General features: G+C 42.7%; 1 protein-coding gene across 1 annotated transcript in view; it reads right to left on the bottom strand.

The window, feature by feature from the left end:
- LOC147882854 (Peptidase C78, ubiquitin fold modifier-specific peptidase 1/ 2) overlaps positions 1-12,700 on the bottom strand; it is a 63,964-nt gene extending 51,264 nt beyond the window's left edge. The window contains exons 1-3 of the mRNA XM_087400623.1: positions 12,492-12,700; positions 12,324-12,414; positions 4,614-4,709 (exon numbers count right to left, since the gene is read on the bottom strand). Of these exons, the coding sequence (XP_087256749.1) occupies positions 4,614-4,709; positions 12,324-12,414; positions 12,492-12,556 (252 nt within the window). The 5' untranslated portion in view covers positions 12,557-12,700. The remainder of the gene's footprint in view (positions 1-4,613; positions 4,710-12,323; positions 12,415-12,491) is intronic.
- Between the last annotated feature and the right edge of the window lie 12,337 nt (positions 12,701-25,037).

Below are 25,037 nucleotides of genomic sequence, written 5' to 3'. Positions count from 1 at the left end.
TGTTACGCTCAAGTCGAGGCAACATGATCTCGGAAGGGTCAGTCGACATATTCCTTTAAAGAATCAATGTTTGTATTATATTTGTTTGGGCTTCATGTAAATGATCAAAAAGGAATCAAGGTCAAGGTCCTTGGTGAGGGTGATATGGCACTAGACTAGGCGGATCTAAGGCTAAGGGTCCTAAATGCATGAAATGTGCCAAGGGGCAAATGGTTTTAATGATATCCCAAGAGAGGGGTAAATGATGCATTAAGGAGGGACCCTAGAATGAAGACATGTGGCATACTAGATCCATCTAGGGAATTTTGGGGCTTGGTGGAAATTTAGTAAGCAAGAGCTTCAACGTAAGAATTTTCAGATGAGAGAACTTACTACCACTGAGATCAGCTGGGAGGTGATTCTACGTGCCTGCACCCGTGATTCGACGTAAAGTCTAGGAGAAAACTCGTTTTCTTGTATCAAGCTAACCAAGTTAACTTCGGACATAACACCTAAAGGGACCTAGGGGGAGAAATGTGATGTTCTAGCCAAGAGGCCAGATAACCTTGGAAGAACCAATTGACGAAAGTATATAGAGAAGTCATAGCACATGATTTGTTGTAAGCCTATGTTGGTTTTATGGGTCAGTATGGATTTTGCATGTGAAGTCCTATGTTGGTCTTATGGGTCGGTATTTTCGAGATTAAATAATTACAACAATGGTCAAAGCTTATTTATTAAGGTTATGGACTTGGATGGAAGAAGACTAGACATTTGCAAGGTTGGTACATGCATTAACTATGCTAGGGACTATGGTTGTGGCCTATTCATATTGAACCAGGGTAATAATGAAAGAAACCATCTGTTGATCAAATGACGTGAAGGGTCAAGTGTGATAGTGCAGTGGAAACTCAACAGAAAAGAGAGAGCAAACCACACCACACAAACTGAAGGAGAGACTGCAAGGGATCTCAGGGAAAAGCCCTCTGATCTACTGGGCAAAACCTCCAATGATGTGATGATACAACATTGAGAGGGGGGGGCTATATCCCCTAGTTGATTGATATGACTAGCTGACCACCTGCCCTTAAAGGCCGACCTACCTGCTCCATGGGGCCAACCCCCTCCTACCATATGAGGGGCTGATAAGCAGCCATATAAGGGGCTGCAAAGCAGCCTAGGTGGCCGACCAGCAAGTCAGCCCACCTCTGCCAGCCACCCCACTCTGGGGCCTGGTAACCCAACCAGCAGGTCTGCTACCCCAAAGGGTGGCCACACAGGCCCCCCTATTCTGGCCTAACCAGGGCACCTCTAAAGGGGCTGCCACGCGGCACATTAACAGGATGCGGAGTCCAGAACGAGGCAGGTCAGATCTGCCTCAAATCCACCTAGGTACGCAGGCCCTCTAGTGTACTGGACCAGCCAAGATCTATGCCAACCAGGCCTGGCCTGATCTGCCCTGGACAGCAGCCCTCCTAGCCCATGCGTATGACCCTGATACGCCCTGCAAGCAAGCAGAATCTGCTTCTTTCTGCTCATTAGTCCTCTCACATTTCCTCTGGGAACACAGCCGCCAATAGTGACCTTTCTGGCACCAACGATTACAAGTACGTGAAGCATTTAGGGCTTCTCTTTTTGCATCTGTCAGCTTACTCCTTCCCTTCTGCTCAGCTGCCAAAGCCTCCGAGCGACTGTCCTGGGAAGGACTCAGAAATCCCTCCTCCTAGTCGAGGACCATGGGTACCAATTCCTCCCAGATCAATGTATTCATCCTTCCACTACTTATCAAGGACGAATAAAACACAGAGTACTGGGAGACAAGTGGGACAGCAATGTTATGGCCATGTCCTCAGATGATCTCTGCATCCCTGCATGGAAAATCTCTTGCTGAAGCTCCTATAACACGTATTGAGGTGCTCCCACATCGATGAAGACTTTGTGGGATCCAACAACCTCATCTGAACTTCCAAAGAGACCCTCTTCATGGGAGAGGTTCTCTTGTACAAGGATGCTAAACGCTCCCAGATACTTTTGGCCACCATCGCAGTTTAATTACATGATTAATTACTTGAGGAGTACAATTTAGAAAAATGAAAGACCCTGCCCTCACATTGACTCAGTCCCAAAGCTGAGACATGGTCTATGCCTCCTCCTGCAAGATCCCTAGACTTTTTGCAAGGGGATCAGGCTTGACAACCCCCACCAATATGAAGTCCGCTAAATCATATGACTGCAAGACGGACTCCATCATAACTCGCCACACACCGTAATTGAGTCCATCCAATTAACGGTCCAGTAATACGGGAATTTTCACCTTACTCTCCGCCATCTCAGCCAAGGTACCCATGTCGAAGTGAAGAGAGAGTTAAACTGAGAAGAGATGGTGGATGGGAAAGATAGTAGAGAAGGGGATTGACGGAGAAAGGCAGGAGAGGGCTGGAGAAGATAATGAAGAGGCTTGTGGCCTAGGTACCTTCACAACTTTGCTGTCCCGTCCCTCGAAAACACCTCCTTTCGAATCTGAAAACACCCTTCAAAGACTACGCACCTTCCTAGACACCTGAACAGTCCACACCTCCCCACACTCCACAACAAAGCACCTCCCAACAGCATCCCTAATACTCCACGCAGTTTGCTGGCCAGTGGCTCCAGGCTCCCTCCACGTCTCGGGTCCCTAGCCAACCTTAGGCTCTAATACGCATGTGCGAGTGCAGCGGGAACTGACCAAAAGGAGAGAGCAAACCATACCACACAAACTGAACTAGAAAATAAGGAGAGAGACTGCAAGGGATCTCAGGGAAAAGCCCTTTGATCTGACGGGCAAAACCTCCAATGATGATATATATAGAGAGAGAGGAATCCGGGAACATGCCCAAACTCATCCTCTAAAAATGCAAAACATAATGCAGTTTCAATCTCACGATAGTCATTCATATAATTGAGAGCCATAAACTCCACGCATAGCAGGGACTAGCTACAATGACATCCCCACTGATGTCATCAGCGCCCAACAGTAGGCGTAGACCATAGTATAAACACACGCTCTCACATATACAAATCGCACACCCACACATACTTGAGCATCCATGTATACAAAAGTCTTCATACTGAGTTTCTGTCAACACTCCAGATGTGAAGGGCAAACTCAGCCATGACAAAGGCTAGCACTAAAGGAGAAGGCTAATTGAAAAATTGTCCACATTCTCTTCATTCAAGCTACAACTGCTTGTGAAGACTATATGATTTCATTTCAGTCTCTCCCAAACGAGCATCCTAGCAATGCTTAAACCATCTAGCTGATAGAGCAATGCAGCAAGCCGCAACATGACAAAAACTTCACGAGGTGAAATTTGCATGTATGCTAATACGGCAGAAGCATATATCTAGATGCATCCAGGAACATGCCTAAACTCATCCTCTAAAAATACAGCACATAGTGCAGTTTCAATCTCACGATAGTCACTCATAAGATTGAAAACCATAAACTCCACGCATAGCAGGGACTAGCTACTATGACATCCCCACTGATGTCATCAGCGCCCAACAGTGAGGGGGAGGCCTATAAATAGCCTTTCCCCTCCCTTAGTTGGCTGACATGATGAGCCAACCACCTACCCTAAAAGGGCCGACCTACCTGCTCCATGGGGTCAACCCCCTCCTGCCATATGACGGGCTAACAAGCAGCCATATAAGGGGCTGCCAAGCAGCCTAGGTGACCTACCTGCTCCATGGGGCCGACCCCCTTCTACCATATGAGGGGCTGACAAGCAGCCATATAAGGGGCTGCCAAGCAGCCTAGGTGGCCGCCCGTCGGCCCATCTCTGCCAGCCACCCCATTGCTGGGGCCTGGTAACCCGACCAGCAGGTCCGGGTCTGCTGCCCCAAAGGGTGGCCACACAGGCCCCCCTATGCTAGCCTAACCAGGGCGCCTTTGAAGGGGCAGCCACGTGGCACATAAACAGGCTGCAAGAGCCCTGAAGTGCCCCAAACAATGCAGGTCAGATCCACCTAGGTATGCAGGCCTTCCAGGGCACCGGAACAGCCAGGGCCTATGCCAACCTGGCCTAGGTATGCACCCATCCCTATCCTATATTATCCTCACTAGGGGCGGGAACACCCACAAACAAGGGCCTCACTCTCTACCCTACCCATCAGGAGATGCTCAACTCTAACATGAAGATGGCTAAAGAAGCAACAAACAACTGTTTTGTGTGAAGCTCCCATGGTGGTAGGTGGCAAAAAAGGCATGGCAAATGGGATCCAAGGTCAAGAGTTTGTTTGGTTCTCTCAAGCTAAGAGAGCGATTCGTTGGTGAGGATTCCTTCAAGTATGTGAGTTGGTTGTTGTGTTGCTTTTGAAGAATTACGAAAAGGTAGCTTGAGCTAGAGAGGTAGCTGCTACCGTACAAAATCCATGCAACTTGAAGCAATAACATGGAAACAAATACCAACTACACATTTCTCTAGTTCTTCCCTCATCTTAGTTGGCTTATTCAATCTGCTCTCATTATTATCTCCAATAGGAAACAAAGATTACCAACTTTCTATCAAACTAACCTCAATTCACCAATCCTATAGCTATCTTATCGAGTTATTCCATAAATAAACCATGAATGATGAAGCAAAATAACCTACCTCATGCATCACACAATGACTAGCCCAATCTTCCAAGGGAACCTCGTTAGAACATTCTGTGCATGTGACAGTAGAGTGGTTCCATGTCTCAACCTCCTTCGGAACAAAAAGATGTTGTTAGTTTGAGGTTACAAAAATGTACTAGACTAAAATTTTCACACAATAGAGTCGATTTTATTTATAAGGATAGCATGCTAAATCCTAGCTATTGAATTTAATTTTTCACCTTTGAACAAGTAGCATCTTTGCACATAAAACGTTAGAGCCAGGAAAACAACAGCTTCTTAAAGAGGTGAAAGGCTGAAAGATGTAACTTCATAAGTTACAACATATCCGAGCAAATTAAATTAAAAATGAGGACGAGAATGCTGGACAACATGCATGCACATCCACAACGGCGCACATGCGTGTTCAAAACACCTTAAAGACTACCCCATGTATGAATTCTTTTTCTTAATGAAAAGACTTCTAATAAGTAGGAAAAAAGCCCCAAGAGCAAAAACTCATGGCAAGAGTACATCATGTATAGCATGAAAAACAAAACACCCTCAGTGGGTCATACAATCTGCTCATCAAGAAGAGCCAACAAAGCTCCAAGGTTGAGGCTGAAAACGCCACCTCAAACCTATCAAGGGCTCCGAGATCTGCACTCCTTGAGGAAAATAGTCCTCTTGGAAGAGGCTGTCCAGAAAGACCACTACATGCTCAACCAAATGGCCATCAAAGTGTAGGATCGTTAGATGATAGAGAGAGATCAAGGTGCAAAAGAGTTGATAGAGTCTGCCATCACATCAAAACTAGGATAATGGGAAAAGAAGAAGTACGAGGTACAAGTACCTAGACCTAGGACTAAGTGTCCTAGGTGTCACATAGGACTAAGTGTCCTACAAGCCTATATTTATGCCTACAAGGCACATACCATGGCCTATAGGGCATCACTAGAACCACCAGGAGATGGCCTACAAACCCCCCTCCATGGGATGGGCTGAAGTATTCTGGAAACGTCTCAAAATACCTGGTATTTTCTGGTCATGGTGGCACATGTTCATCCAAAAGGATATAGCCACCTATGAATGTACAAGGGATGTCAGATCATGTAACAAAGGGAACCAAGTGTAAAGCATGTCAAAAGACTTCAAACTTGGGACGAGGAAGTGCCTTTGTAAACATATCTGCTATGTTGTCCTCTGTGGGAAGATAGGACAACTCTATGTCTCCTGCTGACAACCGCTCCGGAACATAATGATAGTAAACTTCAATATGCTTGGTACGCGCATGAAACACTGGGTTACGCGCAATGGCCAAAGCACTCTGGCTGTCAATGTAGACAATAGTGGAGGATGTCTGGCGAATACCAAGATCTGTAAGTAACTGTCGAAGCCAACACACTCTACTGTAGCGGTGAAAGCTGCCCTGTACTCAACCTCACAGCTAGATGTGGCAACTGTTGGTTGCTTCTTGCTGAGCCAAGAGATACATGAATTGCCAAGCAAAAAACAATTGCCAGTATGTGACACTCTGGTGTCGGAACATCCTGCCCAGTCACTATCCGTGTAAGCATGCATGGTAAGTGAACCCTGATCACCATAGAAGAGGGCTAAATCCTGAGTGCCTCTGAGATATCTGAAGACTCTCTTCACTGCCTGCCAATGCTGTGAACTAGGCATGTGCATGAATCTGCTGAGCTGAGATACTGCATACTGCAAGTCAGGTCTGGTGTGACATAAATAAATAAGGCATCCAACAGCCTGCTGATAAAGAGTGATATCACATGGTGGGCTCCCATCATGAGCTGAGAATTTGAAGCCAGGGTCTACTGGAGTAAAGATTGGCTTGCAATCTTCGAACTGAAAACGATCAAGGAGCTGTCCAATATACTTGGACTGTGACATCATGATACCCCCCTCAACATGAGCAAACTGAATGCCCATATAATAATGGAGCTGTCCCATGTCTGACATGTCAAAAATCTGTTGCAAATCAGCCTTGAAAGCTGCAATTTGCTGAGTATCTGGGCCCGTGATGAGCATATCATCCACGTATAAAATCAACACTAAAAAATCAGATCCACTCCCACGGACATAAAGAGTGGGTTCTGTGGGACTATTCTGAAAACCAAGGGATAGTAAGTGTGCATGAATTTTGGCATACCATGCCCTGGGTGCCTGCTTCAAACCATAAAGGGCTTTTCGAAGCCGGCATACCTTATTTTCAGAATTAACAACCTCAAAGCCAGGAGGTTGTGTGACATATACTTCTTCCTGCAGATCCCCATGAAGAAAAGCAGTCTTGATGTCAAGTTAGTGCACTTGCCAATGATGATGGGCTGCAATAGCAATGACACATCTAATCGTAGTAATCCTGGATGTGGGAGCAAATGTCTCCTCAAAGTCAATGCCTTGTTGTTGGGCATACCCTTTTGCAACAAGAGGGGCTTTGTATCGATCTATGCTGCCATCAAATTTCCTTTTTAATTTGTAGACCCACCAGGTACCAATGGCATGCTTGCCGAGAGGGAGATCTACTAATTCCCATGTGTCATTTTTTGCAATGGATTGTAACTCAGCTCTCATTGCATCCATCCACTCTTTGCTGTCAAAAGCATCTTTATGGCACAAGGGCTCTTCATTGCAAGCTGTAGCAAGAAGTGCAAATTCAAGAAAGTGACCATGCGTCTATCTATTTCCTGATCTTGTCCAGGCAGCAAAAGGCTGATCTTGTTTGCTGTCCCTCAATGTATCAAGAAGCCATCTGGGAACTTGCCTTTGCTATCTATTGACAGCTCTTTCTTCAATGACTCCATCATGAATAGTGGGATCATTTTGTGCTGGAAGAGAAACCTGCAAATCAGCATGGAGTAGTGGCTGATTATTGCTTGGTGGAGGGCCTGCAGGAGGCTCATGTTGCTGGTCAAAGTCCTCTTCTAAGGATGGCAGAGGTAACCAAGATTCAAAGGCATCAAACATGTCAACATCTGGCTTAGCTTTGCAGTCCACAAGAGGAGAGGCTGAATGTTCAGCAAAGATTACATCTCTACTGACGATAATCTTCCCAGTATTTGGTTGATATAACCGATACCCTCTGCTCTCCTGGCTGTAACCAATAAATATGCATTTGATTGCCTTATCATCAAACTTATGTCTCAGCTGAGATGGCACATGAGCATATGCAAGAGACCCAAAAACTCTCATGTGTGAAAGTGAAGACTTCCTGCCTTTCCATGCTTCATAAGGTGTAACAGTCTTCAATGCCCGTGTAGGTGATCTATTCAGCACATAGTTGGCACACATCACTGCATCAAGCAAAAATTTATTGGGCAAGACTTGGCCTTAAGCATGCATCTGGCCATCTCCATTGTGGACCTGTTTTTCCTTTCAGAAACAGGATTCTGCTGAGTGTAAGGAGTAGTGCATGAGTGAATAATGCCCCGTGAAGACAAAAATGCATTAAACTCTTTAGACATATACTCTCCACCCCTATCTGTGTTGAGGGTGACAAGCTTGCATCGTGATTCATTCTCAACCATATTCAGCCACCTCTGAAAGCATAAGAAAACTTCAGATTTGGCTTTTAAAGGATATACCCAGCAATATCTTGTGAAATCATCAATGAGAGTCATAAAATATTTGTACCCCCCAATGGCATTTGTCCTCATTGGGCCACAAACATCACTGTGTACTAGCTGCAATTTCCTTTGTGAGAGTTTTGGACAATTCTTTTCAAAAGGAAACCGATGCATCTTACCCAAAAGACGACCCTCACACACATGTTTGGAAACTGTGTGAGTTTGAGGTACATCATTTGGCATCTGCTGTGAATGTAGCTTTGCAAGAGCTCTATAATTGAGATGACCCATTCTCTCATGCCAAAGATGAGTTTCAGCAAGCTGTGAATCTGAAATTGCAAATGCTTCAATAGAAAGTGCAGTTGAGTGATGATCAAGGTGATAAAGCCTCTTTTGTATCACTGCAAAAAAGCTAGCTATCCAAAAATGACAGCAAATATCTGCAAATTTCCGACCCAAATCAAAAGGGCAAATGCAGATCTGACCCAAATGTGACTAAGCAATGTTCACTGCAAAAACAGAAAATCTAGCAAAAGCCCCAAATTTAATGAGGGCAAATAGGCCAAAAAGAGGGCAAATGCAGAAAGCCCCAAATTTTGCTGAAATTTTTGCAAATGTGACCCAATGTATGCAAATCTGACTCAATGTCTTGCAGAAAAGACTCAATGTCTGAAAATCTGACTCAATGTCCTCAAGGAATAGGCTTTCCAAACTGTTGAAATAGTTTGATAACACCGCCTCTATAAGGCCCTCTTTTGCATACAAACAAGAATGAGGCTAAGAAACCATAGGAAAGTGATCCGAGGTGGAAACCCCTGGAGAAATGCAACTAGAGCCACCTCTATCTAATGCCCAACCATCAACATAAAATATGTCAATCCACAATAAAGTGGCACTGACGTCTTCTATTCAACCACTAGATCAGTAACCCGTTGTGCCCTCCTGGCCGCTACCCGACGTCTGACGAGCGCCACTGTAACCTCGGTCAACTGTACCCCAGGTGTCAGTAAGTGTGATCTGTATGCCTGTCCTTTGTCAGGTGTGCTGCGTCTCAGTCTCAGGTCTCTGCCTCTCCTGCTAACCGTGTCTGGGGCAGCAACCTGCTTTGCTTGGAAGAACTCTGTGATGGGCCACGCACAATCCCATGCTCCCGTCTCCTCAACCTGATGAGACGATCTTTATGCTAAACTACCGCGTGAACAAAAGTTGCCAGGCATCTCTGATCTAGGTATAGGAGTCTGGAGAGGCCCTCGAATCCGTCTCTGAAAAGGCCCTCGAATCCGTCCACAGTAGACAGGGCAACGGCAGAAAAAGTGCTCCTCTAACTCCACCTCATGGCGCTCACACAATGTGCAGATACAACTCTCCCTGGGTATCCCCTCTGCTCGCCCGCTCTCATTACACACACACACACACACAGAGATCTTGATGGAATAAGACAGCCTAGACAAAAAGCTAGAGAGATTGTTCAAGAGTACACAGATCGCTTTTGGACAACTCTTTTAAAGGTACAATTTCTCAATCTAGGAGTAGAGATGAGTATGCTCGTAAGTACTTTAATGGGTTGTTTAGAAGTATATAGGGTGAGTTGAGTGCATCAATGTAAAAGAACTCAAGGATCTCATTCCTTAGCTTTGAGGATTGAGAAAAAAAAAATTGGCACGAGGGGGGAAGATAGACCAAGTTTTGGATGAAGAGAGACAAATTCGAATAACATGGACACGGGTTATCTTCAGATCAAGGTTTAGGACAAAATCCTAACCAAGGAGGTCCTAAATCAAACCACCACAATACCTCAACTCCATTCCAAAAGACATCGATTATCAAACAATCCAAAAGTATAAGAAGGAAGTGTGGTTTGTGCATACAATGTGATGGAACCATAACTCCGCCAAGATAACCAGCAGCGGATGAGGGGACAGCTAAGGTCCAGATTGTGACGGAAGGTCAAGAAGAAGAGGATTCCCTTGAGAATTTGATCTTCAAATCTCAAGACATATTTGACACAAGACACCCTTGTTCTTGTTCCCTAATGGCTCATGCAACATTCTCTCTCTGAACCTCATGTCAGCATTATGTACAGTTCTATATCCTAATTGTGGAAGAAACCAACATGAGCTTTTCAAGATTCTTCACTTAAGGTACTTACACATGTGGGCAGCAAGCTGCGAGTTCATATCAAGGGGTACCACGACCACATAAAATTCCTAATTGGATAAATCGCAAACATGAATGTGCTCTCAGGGCAGCCGTGGCACTATTAGATGCAGTCCTCTTGCAACTACCGGCAAAGTACTATGCATTACGATCTATGTTCGGGAGAAGGATAAGAAGAAAAAGGAAAATAATATTCCTGCCAATAAGAGACAGTTCCTAAATGAGTTCAATTAGAGTTTCTTGCAAGACTTGCTTAAATCGTTGACACTGTGATACCAAAAGATCTCACCACAGACTTGGTACTCGTAGTTCATCACTGAATAGACCTCCCAATCCAGTGAGCAAACCACAACTAGATGAGACGTTGATAATCTATGATATGATATAGGTGTAGTCTTCATACCATTTCTAAGTCCACTTCATGCACCAGCTTGCAAATCCTGTCATTGAAAGTGGCTGGCTAAACACCACATCAAGTGGCAGCAAAGACCAATTAAAGAGCCATCAGTGTATAAAAGATGGCATAGTCTTTATGAAGGTGCCCTAGCCATATTAAAGATGGCATAACCAATGATAGAAACATAACACCTGGCAAGTGGTATGACCATACTGAAGATGGCATGCATGGTGTGATCAACCATAATAAGTGATATCACCTTGCTCAAGATGAATAACCGGCCTGTATGATCATGGGCATAGGTCTCTGGATAAAAAGAAGACGTAAATGGTATCTGCCAAAAGTTGATATTGAACTTGTTGTCTCGATCATAAACAATAGTCTTCGGAGTATCGTGATGAACAAAGATCAGCTTCAGAATCTTTTTGCAAGGAAGAAAGTGCACTTGCTTGCTAAATCTATCAAGGATTGTCTAGATCATATATGACCTTCAGGTGACTCTGGGAACCCTGTAACAAAATCCATAGCAAGTGTTCCCATGGTGCCTCTAGAATAAGTAAGGGCTGTAGTAACCCTTGCGATTTTGAATGGTTAACCTTTTCACAAATAGGAAACATCTTTGTGAATTTGAGGCCAATAAAAGTACCTCTTCAGCTGTCCTAATGGCAGAGGCATACCTTGATGCCTTGAAAAATGAAAATTATGACATTAGTCATCTTTTCTCTGTTAGTTAGGGACAGAGGGGCTTCTATGTGGGTGTGCCCACCCAGAGTGAGTAGTATTTGTGTCCTTTCTCAGTACATTTCTGCAGGTTAGGTGAAGGTCTAGCCCAGGCACAATGCCAGGGTTAGAGGCTGAACAGTTGGGCCTCATTGTGGCTGGGTTTACGGCTGATTTAGGCCTGGTAAGAGCCCACAGTTGGGGCCAACTACCAGGCTGGTTTGGGGACAGGAATGAGGGTCGGGTTAACCCAACCAGACCACGTCAGGTCAGCTAACCAGACTCTGAGAGAGAGACAGACAGACAGAAGAGAGAGAGAGAGAGAGAGAGAGAGTCAACAACAAAAGCAACAACAGATATCAAAGCAATAGATAGACTTAAGATCATATTGACATCAAAAAACGATTAACAAAAGCAAAGAAACTATTTGATGCTATGAAAGCATAAATAGCCCTTCTTGCTACGAGACTTCTCCTTTTTTTTGTAAACCGCAATTGCAAGTCCTTGAACAACCAATTTTCTACCAGTAACTAGCAAAACAAATATTTGGTCGCTTTTTAAACTATTTATTCTTACAATGTCAAGTGATTGAGATCCCACGTCTCGTCTCCTTGAAAATAAACATAGTAAATATCTCTCTGCCATAACCTTCCAAAACATAGTAAATATCTCTCTGCCATAACAAATCTAGCGATCATATTCCTTGAAGGTGCTTATGTCGTTGTGCAAATAGACAAAAATTTTGGTTCACCGGTTTAATAGTTCGACTTATTCAATAAAATGAGCTCCATTTCGTCCACACCCTTTGCATCGACAAACGCCTAGAAAATAGCGTTCAAAGCCCAGTCAATTGAGGGATATAAGCCAAAACCTGCGATGATGAATGAGATGTAGAGGCTATTTCGCAGGCAAGGGCATAATCCTTCGCACATTGGGCTTCGTCCAAATGAGTATTGACGTGTCTGCACCGAATCATATCATTCAAGTCAACTTATTCGATTTGTGATGCAATTTCCAATCGTGAAGGACAAACACTGACCTCTCAAGAGTTCCCACAGGAAGTCTAAGTTCACAGATGGGGCATTCGCAAAAGTCTTCAGCCATATCTCGAGCGACTTGGCAATCTATCAAAGAATTTGAACTTTCCTTACACACAAAGAGGACCGTTGCCACAATGTATCCATAAAACAAGGTGGATTTTATTCAATGGGCCTGTGTATGAGTAGGTAGAGACCCCCTCCCCTGGGTCTCAAGGTGGGATCTTAAAATGTGAAGAAATAAAATTTCAATTTGCATAACCCTTTGACTGCTTGCCTTTGCTCTATGCCCAATTTACTCAAGAAACTCAATTCAATTTATTAAAGCTCTATGTAGATTTGTTGTATCTTTTTGAATCCCATGTCTCTGCTCTATATACTCAACAAACACAATTTATTTTATTAGGGGATCTCTTTGTGGATCTATTGTATATTTTTGCATTGATGTGGAGGCTATTAAAATTTGTTTTGTATCATTGTGCTCTTTTGGACATCCCCTCGATGAGTATTTAGATATGTACATGTACATATGAACATATATGTACATGTACATATCCCCTCGATGAGTATTTAGATATGTACATGTACATATGAACATATATGTGCATATACGCACATATATACATATGCATGTAACAATGGTCCCCCCCCAACACACACACACACACACATATATATATATGCACACACACACACATACATGCATGCATGTGTGTGTGTGTGTGTGTGTGTGTGTGTGTGCCCTCTCTCTCCTCCCCCCTCTCTCTATCATCTCACTCTTTCTCCTCTAGTCTCTCGCTTGTCTCTCTCTCTCTATATTTCTTATTCTATATATTTATTTAGTTTTATATATATATATATATATATATATATAATAAGAAATATACACAGAGAGAGAGTAATAAATAATACAATATAATTTACTATATATGATATATAAAATATTATATATTATAGTATATTATATATTTTATATAAGAGTATATATATTATATAATATATATAAGAGTATAAATATTAAATAATATAATATGATATTATAATATATATTAAAAACTCTCTCTCTCTCTCTCTCTCTCTCTCTCTCTCTCTCTCCCCTATATATATTTGTATATATATATATATATATAATATATTATATTATATATTATCTATAATATATTATATATTATATATTTACATCATATTATATATTATATATAATATTATGTATGTATATACAACATACACACACACATGCACACCCACGTATACATATACATATACATATATATATAATATACCAACTTGTCGAACAAGGCTGTGCTCTGCATCTCCGGATCAATGATACCAAAGCCTCCCAATGCCTACGACATGATCACCGTCTGCCAATCGACTCAGGCTCTAGTATTCCTTGTGCCATCCGATCCTTTCCAAAGGAAGTTTCAAACAAACCGTCAGACCTGCCGAATGCACCCTCTGTGAAAACACCAGAAGGAGGCGATATACCAAGTTGTGGCAAGAAGGATTTGGTTTGCCACTAAGGCACGGCCCGCTAGGGAGAGTTTGGTCGAGCTTCAATAGAGAAGCTTGCGCTAAACACTCTCAAGGACCGAGGCGATCTACTGCTCTATTGTAATATCAATACCCACCTGGCATCCGAGGTATCTTATTGTCTGGCCCCGCAATATCCAATGGAAGCCAAAGTCGCTCCTCCACTCTCGAATCTTATGTGTCTCCTCAGAGCATGTGAAGAAGCCTATGGATTTTGTCCAGTTGATCCGCACACCCAAGGCCTCACAGTAGCTAGCCAGGGCTCCCTTGACTCTCTCCAAGCTTGCTACGGTGCCCTCTACGTACAAGGCCGTGTCATCTCCAAACTTAGAGTCTAGCAGCTCCTTCTGTTGTCTGATTGGGATCTTCAACCCTATGAGGCCCGCCACCTACGATCTCAAGTAGTAGCCCAAAGCCTCCGCCACAAACAAGAAGAAGAAGGGAGCGAGGGGACAACCCTAGCGGACCGAGTGAGAGAGAGGAAAGGCCTCGCCTATGTGTCCACCGATAAGCATCTGACTAGAGCTCCCCGCATAAAGCGTAGAAACTCCTCTGATCCATGTCTAAAAAACCCAATCTCCGCATAGTACCCTCCAAGAAAGACCACTCCACCCTATCATAAGCCTTCTCAAAATCCAAGAGAAGGATGGCCAACGGCTGTGACTCCTCCCTGGACCAATCCACTGCCTCCCAGAACGTGAAGATGTTGTCTAGGATGGTGTGCTCCTGAACGAACCCAGTCTATGTGTCATGGATGATGTCAGTAAGATGGGGCCATAACCGCAAACTCAAGACCTTGGTGAGGATCTTGTATGCAATATCAAGCACAGTGATCGGTCTGCACTACCAGATGTCTTACCTATCTCCCCCTTTCAAGAGCCCGTGTCAAAAATCTTGTGCAGGCTAGGCGGAAAGGGGTGGAGATGATCTCCTAGAAGTTTCGAAAGAAGGCCAAAGTCAAGCCATCCTCGCCAGGACACTTTTGGGTCAAGAGATCCTTGAGGGCTCTTGCAGATTCCTGCACAAATCCAACGAGACTATCGTCAGAACATGGTCCCAAACTAACTCAAGGGTCAAAAGACAAGCTAGAGTCATCCTCTCCATCTGAAAGAGCGGTTGTAGAAACCTCTAGTCAGGTGTGAAATCTCCTGTGGATCAGTGTGCATGATGCCTTGTGGATCCCCTAGACGTTGCAAGTGTGTGCCTGTCGATCGGGGCCCAGTAGTCTAAAAGAACTGCTTTGTCATCTTGTCCCCCTGCAGTACCCTCCGAGCCCTGGAGGAGTGATAGGATAACTCAGCCTGTCGAATCTCCATGTCCTTAAGCTAAAATCTGCCACTAAGCCATTGGGATCCTAGGTCCTTCTCCTTGAGCCTCTCTATGGAGGCAAGGTCTTTCTGCAGTGCCCGCTCGCACTCCTGAAGAGCCCTCCTCCATCTAAGGGCATGAGCTTGCAACACCTCACTGCTCTTTTGGATCACATCAGCCACCCACAAAGCCCAGCCCTCACAAGGTGCCATCTCTGACTACTGCCAAATCTCTACCATGACCTGTTGAATCTCCCCATCTTGCAAGAGGTCCTCTAGAACGCGGACCTCCTTTTAGGGAAGACCTCCGTGGGGCTGCTCTAAGTAGAGTACTGCTAGAGAGTGGTATGACATCGTGGTGCCTACCAAAATCTCAGTAGAGCCGCCTCTGTGTAGTGCCCAGTCCGTAACGTAGAATTGGTCTAGCCTCTCAAGCAATCCATCATGTCTCCTTTGTCCGAAAGAGGAGAGGAGGCTACCAGATATCCTACTGAACTCTAGCTCTTGCCACGGGTCTCTGCCCACTGATCATGAAGATGAATTGCTCCCAAGTGCTCCGTGTAGTGGGCATCTCAGAGAAAGAGGCACCACCTTGCTTATCCTCCCCAAACTCCAAGTTGTTGAAGTCTCCTCCAATGATCCAGGAGTCTACATCCGAAAGATACTTTGTCAACCTCCTCCAAAAGGCCGGACGCTAATGTATGCACGTTGAGGCAAATACGTTTAGGATCCCAATCATGGACTCTCCCATTCTAACTCCCATCCAAACTGCCCGTTCCTAACCATAAACCTTTGGAGCCACTGTCTGTGAGACCGAGATGCAGACCCCTCGCTCCGTCCTACTGTAGGGGGCCACACCTTTAGACCTCTCCTCGGGAGGAGGTGGTGTCGTTGTCTAATGTGTGATGTTGAGAACATATGCTTCTGAATCAAAAAGATTTCCATTGCCCGCCCTCCCACTGCCCTCTGCAGCTCTTGCCAAAGGATCATGTATTGTGGTTGACTATGAGCACGGTCATGGAGCCCGTGCACGTTCCAACTCACTATGGTCCAACTCATGAGGACGGGGTAACAAAATATGAAGAGGGGAGAGGAGAAGAGTGGAGATGAGGAGAGAGGGCACAGCTAGAGAGCACACCACAAATGACTAACTGTACACTACATTTAGTTGAAAAAATAGAATATATACAAACCGATCTAGGGTTAGGGTTAGGGGATCTAACCCTTTCCTTTATAGCACTCTATTGGGTTAGTGCTATGCACATATGATCACATGATGATGCTATGCACACGTGATCACATGATGTTGAGCGTGAACTATCAACACCTTCCCTCAAGATCAACATCATGAAGTAGGGCTTCCCTCAAGATGATGATTCTGGGGAATCGAAGAAGGACTGAGCATTACATTCCATCACATCCCTTTAATGGGAATGTCCTTCCTCTGCGTCAAACCAAGAGCTAGTCGATGTTTCTCGACGAATAGCTCTTTACCGAGTGGTTTGGTAAAGATGTTTGCAACATTCTCTTTGCTATCACAATGCTGTAGTGTGATGTCACCAAGTAACACTCTTTCTCTGATGAAGTGCTCGAAGAAGGACTGAGCATTACATTCCATCACACCCCTTTAATGGGAATGTCCTTCCTCTGCGTCAAACCAAGAGCTAGTCGGTGTTTCTCGAATAGCTCTTTACCGAGTGGTTTGGTAAAGATGTTTGCAACATTCTCTTTGCTATCACAATGCTGTAGTGTGATGTCACCAAGTAACACTCTTTCTCTGATGAAGTGCTCTCTGACATCAATGTGCTTTGTCCTGAAGTGATATACTAGATTCTTGGCCAATGCTTGAGCCAATTGATTATCACGGTATATTGTTGTTGGCTTTGACTTATCAAAGTAATCTGTTTTTGACAATAGTCTTCTGAGCCATATAGCCTCACATGCACTTGTAGTGAGTGCTCTATATTCTGCTTCAGTCAAAGACAAAGAAACAGTTGGTTGTTTGTTTGACAACCATGATATAGCACCTTGACCAAAGAAAAATGCATATCCTTGTGTCGATCTCCTAGTCTTATGATCTTCGACATAGTCACTGTCATAGTATCCATGCAAGTGTGGATGACTTCCTCTGTATTCTATCCCAAACTCTCTTGTACCTCTGATGTATCCTAAGACTCTTTTGGCTACATTCCAATGAGACTGTTTTAGATTTGCCACCATAAACTATGCTAGTGAGCTTACCGCATAACAAATATCTGGTCGTGTGATTGTCAGATATATAAGAGATCCGATGAGCGTAGTATCTGTCATTCACTATAGGCTTTTCTGAATCTTTAGTAAGCTTCAAACTCTGTTTCGTGGGAGTGGCTGCAATCTTGCAATCTGCCATATGAAACTTCTTCAGGAGACTGTCAACGTACTTGAGTTGACTCATGAATGTGCTATCTGAATCTCTCCAGAACTCAATTCCAAGACAATGGTACATAAGTCCAAGATCTTTCATGTCGAACTCTGCAGATAAGTCTTGTTTCAATTTTTTGATGAAGCTATCCTTGCTTCCAGTCATAATCAGATCATCTACATACAAAAGTGCAATAGTAATGTCTTCCTCTTGAATTTTGTGGTAGAGATTATGATCTGCATTGGATTTCATGTATCCCAGATTAGCAAAATACTTGTCAATTCTGCTATACCAACTTCTAGGTGCTTGCTTTAAGCCATAGAGACTTTTCTTGAGATGGCAAAGCTTATTCTCCTTTCCTGGTTCAACATAACCTGCTGGTTCTTGCATGTAGACTTCCTCGTCTAGATAACCATGGAAAAATGCATTCTTGACATCGAGTTGATACATATTCCATTTGCACAGTGTCGCTAGTAATATCAAGAACCATATGGAATCCATCTTTGCTACTGGAGCATAAGTTTCATCATAGTCCTGACCATATTGTTGTGCAAATCCTTTTGCAACTAGTCTGGCTTTGTATCTTTGAATACTGCCATCTAGATTGTACTTCACTTTGTATACCCATTTGTTTGCTATGGCTTTCTTTCCTAGTGGAAGGTTGCATAATTCCCAAGTATTATTCTTATACAAAGCATCCATTTCTTCATTCATAGCAGTTTGCCATTCTGGCTTGTCTACTGCATCTTCGAAGTACACTGGCTCTTCTGTAGCCATAATGGTTGTCATAAGAGCATAATTGGTGGTTTTAACCTGAATTGCTTTACCTTTCTGAGCATATGTCAATCTGGCTAAAGGTCTGCTTTCCCTAGTAGACCATCTGAGCTGTTGTGGCTCTGCTTAGGGTGTTGCTGGCAATTCTTGCTCTTCCTTATCAACCTGTTATGTAGATGACTGTGAAGTTGATGCTTCCATCTCCTGTGTAGGTGAGGTTTTCCATTATGATTCCTCATCAAAGATTACATCTCTGGAGATAATGACCTTGCGGTTGATGGGATCATACAATTTGTATGCTTTGCTTTCTTCATGGTAGCCAGCCATGATGCATTTGCATGACTTCGCATCCAATTTCCTGCGAGATGATCATCATGTATGTGGGCATATGCTATGCAACCAAATATGCAGAGATGCCCGATGCGTGGCTTGTGTCCAGTGAATGCTTCATAAGGAGTCATACCCTGTATCGGTTCGGTAGGAAGCCGATTAAGCAAATAGTTGGCAGTGGCTATTGCTTCTACCTAATATTGATTCGGAAGATGCTTTTCACAAAGCATTGCTCTAGCATTGTCTGCTAAAGTCCCATTCTTCCTTTCACTCTTGCATTCTACTGAGGAGTATCTGCACGTGAATTATCTTCGTATGCCATGATTTTTGCAAAAGTTCATGAATGCTAAAGACATGTATTCACCTCCTCTATCTGATCTCATGACCTTGATCTTTCTACCTGTCTGGTTTTCTACCATGGCTTTGAATTCTTAAAATCTGGAAAACACTTCAGATTTCTCTTTCAGAAAGTAGACCCAACAATATCTGTTGTAGTCATCGATGAAAGTCAAGTAGTAAAGGGAACCATTGATGCTGCGGGTCTGGGCATAACCCCATACATATGTATGTATCAAATCAAGAATACCTCATGCACGAGAGGTACTTCTACCAAAGTTGGTTCGTTGTTGTTTGCCGAAGCAGCATGCTTCGCAAACTTTTCCAAGAAACTGTAGCTTGGAAATCCCAATTGCCATATTCTGATTCTTGAGATCTAATAAGTACTTGAAGTTGACATGACCATATCTCTTGCGCCATTTTGCAGATAGTGGCAACTATTGCGGTTGAGCTGACATGGCATGCTTATTTGGTACTGTAGCTAGCATTCTGTATAAGTGTCCTTCCTTGATACCTTTTGCTACTAGTAGCTGACATCTTTTGGATTTGTCTCTGATAGTGCATTCATCACCGTCGAAGATCACTCAATAATTGTGTTCTGTCATTTGACCTACTGACAAGAGGTTCTTGTTGAGCTTCGCAACATAGAGCACATCTTTCACCAATCCTTTCATACCAGTGAAATTGTTCATAGGGATAACAGCTATCCCTTGAACCGGATTCAGTGTATTGTCTGCTGTGTAGATGATATTTTTCTTACCTTCTAATGGCTTCATTTCTATGAACCATTCCTGATGATTTGTCATGTGAGATGATGCACCGCTATCGATATACCAAGGATCCTGTTCCACTTGGTCGACTTGATAGCTGAAATCCTCTTTGGGATTGAAATCAACGTCTAGGTACACTGTATCAATTTGATGCATTTTCTCGCTTGCAAGAAACATATTCCCATGTTCATTTGCAAAATGACTGTGACTAGAATGTCCACCACGATGATTTCCTCTGCCTCAAAAATTCCCTCGATTACTATTGGATTGACCGCCTTGATCGTACTGCTTCTTGCGGCAATCGCTTTCATAGTGTCCACACTTGTGACAGTAGTTGCACTGAATGTTTGACACATTGGTGGATGCATTCCCTCGTCCTTGAAATCTTCCTCTGTTGGAATGATTTCCTCTTTGCTGATTCTGATGCTGCTGAGGATGATGCTGATGCTGATGTTGATGCTGACTTTGATTTTGTTGCTAATGATGACCACTTCTCTGGTATGATCTACCTCTGCCTCTGCTTCTGTCTGAAGCTATGAATGCATGATCATTAGAATGACCTTTACGTGCTTGAATTGTCTGAATCCTGAGTTCTTCACCAAGTAGAACTGACTGAAGTTCTTCCAGTGTCAGAATTTGCCGTTGGATGGCAATACTCTAGACTAGATTCTCATATCAATACTCTAGACTAGATTCTCATATCCCTCTCCTAGTCCATTCAGGATTACTTGAACCATTTTTGCAGGGTCCATAGTCTCTCCTACTGTTGCAAGTTGATTGTTGTAGTCTTTTATGCAGAGTACATAAGCATGACCAGTTTTGCTGCTGTTGCAGAAACTCTGATTCATCTGGTTTCTTAGTGTGAGAATCCTAGATGTGTTCTTGGACTCTAGAGAGCTGCGAACATATCCCATGCTTCTTTTGATGTCTTGACTGTGTTGAGCTGTCTTAGCATGACAAAACTAGAGGAGGGATTTTGGCAAGCTTACACATGCCAATCCACATTGTTGTTCAAAACTCGCTCATGTCCTCTAGTAACTTGTGCATGTGTTGCCCTTTCATGAAGATAGGTTGAGAGAGGTTTTTTAATGTCACCCCCTATTAAGTAAAAAGTTGTAAGAAGGATCATAAGGGAATTTTCATAGAGAAGTCTACTCTACATGTGGGTTTCTTCAAAATCCATCTCATTATGTTCTCACCATTCCCAAAGATTCACGTAAAGATTCATGTATAAAATAGGCATTGCTATAATACTTTCATATTTCTAAGTGAAACTATGTTTTCTTCCAATCCATTTTTGCCATATTTTTGCATAGTTGGAAGCTTTTTTTTTCCTTCGCTCGGACACTAGGAAGATTTCACTCGAAAAATGCTCGTCCCCTAGCATTCCCTACATGGTAGTTACTACATGTGGATGTTCATGTTATTCCATGCAATGGTACACTCATGATCTCACAAACACTAAGCACATGGCATCTTGCATCAATAGTTGATGTATAGATGAATCTTAAGTAGACAATCATAACTTGCAATTGCACCCCTCTTAGTGGACTTATCACATGATGCCATCTTCTCCAATTTCAATCTGGTAGCCCCTCTGGTCTTGTTAGCTTATCAATATGGTCAACAATGAGCTTGGAAACATGAGTACCTTGAAAAAGCTTCAGCGTAGCATCACACTTTAACGCATTAGGAGGCAAGGCTATGAGTCCTAGAGCTAGAGCTAAAGCTAGAGGTAGCCTTGTTGTGAGTGCTTCATTTGGCTTTTGTGAAGACGTGCGATTGAGATTCAAACCTCCTAGCAAGTGCACTTGTGCTTCACGTGTTGTGAGTGCAATAATACTCTCCAAGTGTGACCTTAAGTGTCCTTGACATTTCTAATGGATTTTGTGAGGCACATCCAAGTACTTGGAGCTCAACACTCCTTGCATCCATTACCAATGTCTTGGTGGAGATATTCTTTCAGTGCATTGGTGCACTCTCCTTGGATCTTACACATGTTCTTTCCATTATGTAGTCTGACACACAATGAGTGTACAAGTGGAGCTTCTTCAACCCCCAAAAGGTCGTGGATAGTGTGTGTGCTCCAGGACTCTCCATCATACTTCACTCCAATGCACAACCACCACTCCAATATCTCACTACTCACCTCAAAAAAGTACTCTAAGGGGTTCAAGCCTCCTCATGATGCTTCCCCCTTTCCAATGAAATCTAGAAGAGGCCAGGATTAGTTTCCATGCGTCATTATGCATGTAGGATAACATTAATTTTTCCAACAAGTTTAATATCAGGTATGGCAACTCGATTGTCATAACGCACTCCTTTGGTAATTTGGGTTCTCAAATACACAATTGAATCTAAAGCTTGATTAGTTATTTGCAATGTGCCAAAGTGTTGGTTTCAAATAGTGTGCTCCTATAGCAATCTCAATTGCGTGTTGGTTTTTTGAAGCTTATCTTTTATTGTTTTTATGTTTTGATTTGGTACATGCATGTAATACAAAAGTGCAATAGCTCACTTCTTTGCTGTTTGGGTATACATACGTGCATAACATTGAAGTTTGTCACCCCCACATATGGATAGAATTGCCATACTTTGGAGTCTCTTTGTCAATTAAGGTTATAAGAATTTATGAAGATGAACTCTTCATACTCAACCCACAAGAACTAGTCAAAGAAGCAATCACCCAAGTTGGCCAACTTCGAGATGAGTGGAGCATGGGATGAAATATGGCCACAAACCCAAGAATCCCATTGGTACCAAGCCTTGATGACGGCATCAAATAGATTGCTGCAGAGTGGATTATGGCAAAAGTGGCCAGAGTATTGATACATTACAAAATCAATAGCTATAAAAGGAATACTATTTGAGAATTGTTGATCAATGGCATCTTGAAAAATCCTACTACAACAATAGGTTCAAGGACATTTGCACCATCAATTTAGGCAATTCTCCTTCATTTCTTTGGCCTTTATGAGATATCAAATGCAATTTTTAAGGCCTTGAGTTACCTACCTATGACATTTAAGTCAAAATGTAACATAATGGTAGTGGGCAACCACTTCTAACCATGGAGGGACTTGAAGGGTGCCTTCATCCAATTGTTCTAGTTTGGAACTAGCAAATGAAAATCTCATGATGGAGTCTAACAAAATTGGGCAAAGACCTAATGGAAATGTTTATGAATTCTCCATAAGGATGGAGACACTGATAAGGCAACTCCTTGCACAACTCATCAAGATGGCAATAAGGCCATCATTGTTGATCAAGCAGTGATCTCAAATGACGTGTAAATAACCAAACCAACAAATACATATAATGGGTTGTCATAAAAAGTAGTTGCAATAGAGAAAATTTCAATGGTTAGATTGAGGAAAAATCATACAGAGAGGTTTATCAAAGAAGACAGTGAAAGTTAAATGCTAACACAATGGGAGAGTGTGAAGAAGAACTTAGCACAAAAGGTCATTCCAAGGGTGATAAAGGAACTAGGCATTAGAGGACTTGCCATTGGTAGTATTATGCTTTTTGAAGGTGAACACATAATGGTCTCATAGGTGATGCTTTCAAGTATACTTAGTAGTAGCCATTGTACCACTTGAAATGCAATTTTGACAATACATAAGCTTCTTTGCTATGTACTTTGAATTGGTAATCTCATAGGTGATGCTTTCGAGTACACTTAGTAGCGTATTTTTGTAGCCATTGTACCACTTGAAATGCAATTTTGACAATAGTTGAGATTCTTTTGCTATTACTTTGAATTGGTAATCTTATAGTATTAATTTTGTGGTGGTTGCTCCCAAGTCACTATTAAGTCAACTCGTAGTGGAGATTACAAGGCATACTTTACTTACGTGTTGGTTTTCCTCATAATTCAATGCATCCTTAATTGATGTAGCTCCATTTTGGAGCCTTGAATTTGGGTTCTTGCAAGCTTCTCTAAAAGTGTGCAAGTGTTGAAGGCTCACAGGATTTTTGGAACTATCTAAGGCTTGGGAGTTTCTAGAATTGGAAGTATCAAAGACTAGCAAGGCTTTTCGTAGAATGTTACCAATCTATAGTGTTGGAGACTTGCAAACTTTTACTACCAAGTCTGAGAATTGTGAGAGTATCTTAGACTCACAACCTCCTTGTCAATTTTTCCATAAGGATGAGATCTTGTGGATTTTTTTGCATGGTTTTAAAGGTTACTAAAGAGCTTGCTTGAGGAAGGAGTTTGAAAGTAAGATGGGCATAGGATATTAATGTTTGTGGAGAGTCTTGCAAAAGCCAGGGAAACCTATAGGGGATCAAGACAAAGGAATTTGGGAAGAAGCTAGAGTTTTGTGGGTTCACAAGCATGGGGGAGCAAGGAAGTGGAGGTGAGAGCTTCCTCTATGCTTGTGTAACAAATATGATTGCAAAAAGCTTAAGCTTTAACAAGGGAGGAAGGCAACAAGAGAATCTCATAGCTCACAGGGAGTCTAATGAGGGCTTTAAGAGTTTGAAGGATTGTGAGGACGAAATGAGAAACATAGAAGTTTTTTGTCTTAGAGAGTGGCTAGTCCCTATGTTAGTTAAGGGCAAGCATGGAAAATGGAAGTGAGGACATCTAGCTCAAGAAACTTGCAATCTTTTCATGCAAGTTTGTCTTGCAAATGTTCTAACTTGAGATACTCATAGAGTTTTTTTTGAGTTTGATCGATGTGTGGCGTGCAAGTCTCTGTTTTGCAAGTTTCACTTCCAAGTATTTCATAGAAAGTTGTCATGGAGACTTGCAAGTATTTTAGATAAAGTTGTCATGGAGACTTGCAAGACTTTGTGTCCCAAATGTTCTTGCACCAAGTTTGCAACTAAGAACAAGGAAGGTTCCTTGAAGTCTATAAAATGAGTCATCATGATACACCTGCAAGAATTCTTTGAGTTTCCCTTGTAGTGTCTTTTATAAGAATGCACAATTGGAATATTATGCTTGTTATCCAAAGATGGTGCCTCTATGGTTAGATTAATATATGATGATAGTTGCATAAATCTCTTGTGAATGTCCTAATGAGAACATATTTGTGTTGGAATTTTTCAAATTCCAACCTAGGAGACCCGTCTAATGCAGAATGA

The sequence above is a fragment of the Dipteris shenzhenensis genome, chromosome 29 (genome assembly GCF_047967505.1).
Source record: "Dipteris shenzhenensis isolate YYH24624 ecotype China chromosome 29, Dip_SZ_1.0, whole genome shotgun sequence".
Taxonomy (NCBI): domain Eukaryota; kingdom Viridiplantae; phylum Streptophyta; class Polypodiopsida; order Gleicheniales; family Dipteridaceae; genus Dipteris; species Dipteris shenzhenensis.
The sequence above is the reverse complement of the archived record's forward strand: the minus strand, read 5'-3'. Positions and strand labels throughout refer to the sequence as shown.